The sequence below is a fragment of the Cibotium barometz genome, chromosome 29 (assembly GCF_041138505.1).
Source record: "Cibotium barometz isolate CiBa-2024 chromosome 29, ASM4113850v1, whole genome shotgun sequence".
Lineage (NCBI taxonomy): Eukaryota > Viridiplantae > Streptophyta > Polypodiopsida > Cyatheales > Cibotiaceae > Cibotium > Cibotium barometz.
Genome location: NC_141074.1, coordinates 14,795,360 through 14,798,252, shown reverse-complemented (window position 1 = coordinate 14,798,252; position 2,893 = coordinate 14,795,360). Strand labels below are relative to the sequence as shown.

Genomic DNA, 2,893 nt, shown 5'->3' with positions numbered 1-2,893 from the left:
CAACAAACAAAGATGTGCACGTATGTGCCTATTTCTTTAGAATTGCATGTCCTATGTGAGATTGAGAAAAGATATAGGGTTCAATCATATGTGGATAAAGATTGTAAATTGTTTGAATTTTGATTTGAACTCTTAAGTAGATAAGTTAGCATTGTAAGGAACAAACTTTGTGATTTTCATGCTTGAGCATCATGCATTTGTGATCTAAGTCACCCGTACTTTAAAAAGAAATTATACATGTCACCCAGACATCTTCTTGTAGTTACAAAATATATAGTAATAAAGGGCATGCACTTAGTTACAAAATATATAGTAATAAAGGGCATGCACTTAGTTACAAAATATCTAGTAATAGAGGGCATGCACTTACATGACCATATACATCGGATACACAATAATTTCATCCTCAAGAGTGGCATCTACGTTAGCGACCAGAGAGTATGGAAATGTCCCATGAGTGTCTTGTTGTTGTAGATGATTCTAATGTGGTGGTGCTAGATATGTGGTGATGATACTGGTGATCATCCTCGTCAAAGAAGTGAGAGGAGCCAGCAAAGTAGTTGCAAAATGGTGGTGATGACATAGGTGCATAGTTGGTGAGCATGTCAAGGACATTGGCCATGGTGGGACGGAGGACCACATTCTCTTGGAGGCACCAGAGTGCTATAGTGGCAAATCTTTGGACATTGATGAGATCCAAGGATGTTGTTTGAAGGCGGGAATCGAGGAGGTCGGTTAGGTCATGGCCATTGGCGAGGAGGTCAAATGCATGGCCAGGCAAGAAGGGATGTCCGGGCACCATGGAGCGACGGCCAGCTACAAGCTCGAGGAGCACAATGCCAAAACTATACACATCAGAGGCCACAGTGATGGTGTCAAGCCCTACGTCCGCCCGAACCCATTCGGGTGCGAGGTAGCCCAAGGTGCCTCTTACACCCTTGAAAGAGGTTAGACTAGACAAAAAGGATAAGCCCGTGCCGTCCGGCATCGGCGACGGGAAGGACTTGCCATTTGTGGGCGGAGTTAGCTTTCCCACATGGTCTGTGTAGTCTTCTCCGTCATGGTGTCCGCCCGCCCACAAGAGCTTAGCAAGCCCAAAATCTGAAACCTTAGCTTCCCAATTCTCATCAAGCAGTATATTTTCCGGCTTAACATCACAGTGTATAACTCTGCTTTGCTCATCCCCCTCATGAAGAAAAGCAAGAGCCCTCGCAGTATCAATGGCAATGGCTTGTCTTCTCTCCCAGCTCAGAAGCAGCCCTTCTGCGTTTTGTTGATCTTCCACATCCTTTGAATCTCTTGCTTTTCCGCCAAAAAGCACTTTGTTGAGCGACCCATTCACCATCAGCTCATAAACAAGCATTCTGTGCTCATCTTCTACACAGAAACCACAGAGCTGCACCAGATTATGGTGCCTTTTCTCACCAATAGACATCACCTCCGCGCAGAAACCCTTTCTGCAGGCAGTGCTGGCTGTGTTAATGAACACTTTTACTGCAATTTTGGTACCGGAAGATGGTAGAATTCCTGCATACACAGCGCCATGGCCACCTGCGCCAAGCTTTTTTTGGAACCCATTGGTGGCCTCCTGCATCTCTGCATATGTGAACCTTGGCGGTAACCCAGGAGCAAGACTCTCCAATATAATCTCATCAACATGGTTTGATCTTTTGCTCATTTGGGCAGCTTTCTGGCTTGCTAATTTTGCTTTTCTCCTGAAACGCACTAGGGCGACGCAAAAAGCAACCACAAGAGAAGCAGCCACAGGAAACACAATCTCCATAGCCAGATCTCCCTTGTTTCTATGGCCTCCATCAGAGAACCCATCATAATCAGGTGCTGCATAGGCCGGAGCCCCAGCTGATTGATTAATCTCCTGCAAATCTCTTCTTGCAGAAGCGAATCGTGCAATTAAGGTGGTTTTTGAATCATTAAAGCTTTGCCAAATCACGTGGTTAGCCTTGCTAAGAAGGATTAAGTTGCCATTGTCAAGAAGCTGCAAAGCTTGCACGTTCAATCCATTTGTGCGGCTTTCCCACAGCATAAAATCACCGTGTGCAAGCACCAAGTTCCCATTTACGTCGAAATGAAGACTGCAAGCTTGATTAGAAGATTTAACAGAGCTGGAGAAAGCATTTGGACTCCACACTGGCATACCAGAGGCAGTATTTTCCACTGAAGCGTTGCAGCTACATGCAGAGAAATCCCAGAAAAGCTTGAGAGAGAAGCTCCCACTCTTGGAATGCAAAACAGGCAAACTGCTGTTTATCTCCAACGAGTTAATGCTGTTTATCTCCAACGAGTTAATGCTGAAGCAGGTGCCAGAATTGGCCGGATTGTTGCCCAAGTTGGCAATACTGAGCTCCCACAATGAGCCTACATGGGCTCCTGTGCCTGCATGAGAGCATCTGCTAAACAAGGTGAGCCCAAGTATGAGCAAACTACATACTAAAACTGCAGGGAAATGAATATTTCTGGCTAGATGGCAAGAAACAGGCATTTTGTGGGTTTTTTTTGGGGTATAATGAGAAAAAAAATAGAGAATAGATGATAGGGGGCTATGGCTATCCACTGCTTTAAATCAAAGAATGAGGCGATGTGGTCTGATGCTTGCTGCATGAGGTGAGCTATAATGCAATCAAGTTAAATCTTTTTCTTCTAGAATCCTCTCTCTCTCTCCTCTCTCTCTCCTCTCTCTCTCTCTAATCCAAACACACACTCTCTCTCTTTGCCTTCTAGAATCCCCCCCCCCCCCCCTCTCTCTCTAGTCGGGTGTTTGTAAAAGAGGACAATTCTACTACCTTTCTACTGCCCATCGTCATGGGGCAAAAGGGGCTAGTGGAATTGCCATTGGCTTGACATGGACCCACCCGGGTTCGAGTCTTCTGCATCG

At 45.5% G+C, this 2,893-nt stretch overlaps 1 protein-coding gene across 1 annotated transcript; it reads right to left on the bottom strand.

Annotated features, from left to right (window-relative positions):
* Positions 1–216: 216 nt before the first annotated feature.
* Positions 217–2,573, bottom strand: LOC147621887 (uncharacterized). The gene has a single exon (XM_086823632.1). It carries the CDS (start codon positions 2,498–2,500, stop codon positions 425–427), a length of 2,076 nt encoding a protein of 691 aa, XP_086679758.1. The 5' UTR covers positions 2,501–2,573; the 3' UTR covers positions 217–424.
* Positions 2,574–2,893: the final 320 nt, after the last annotated feature.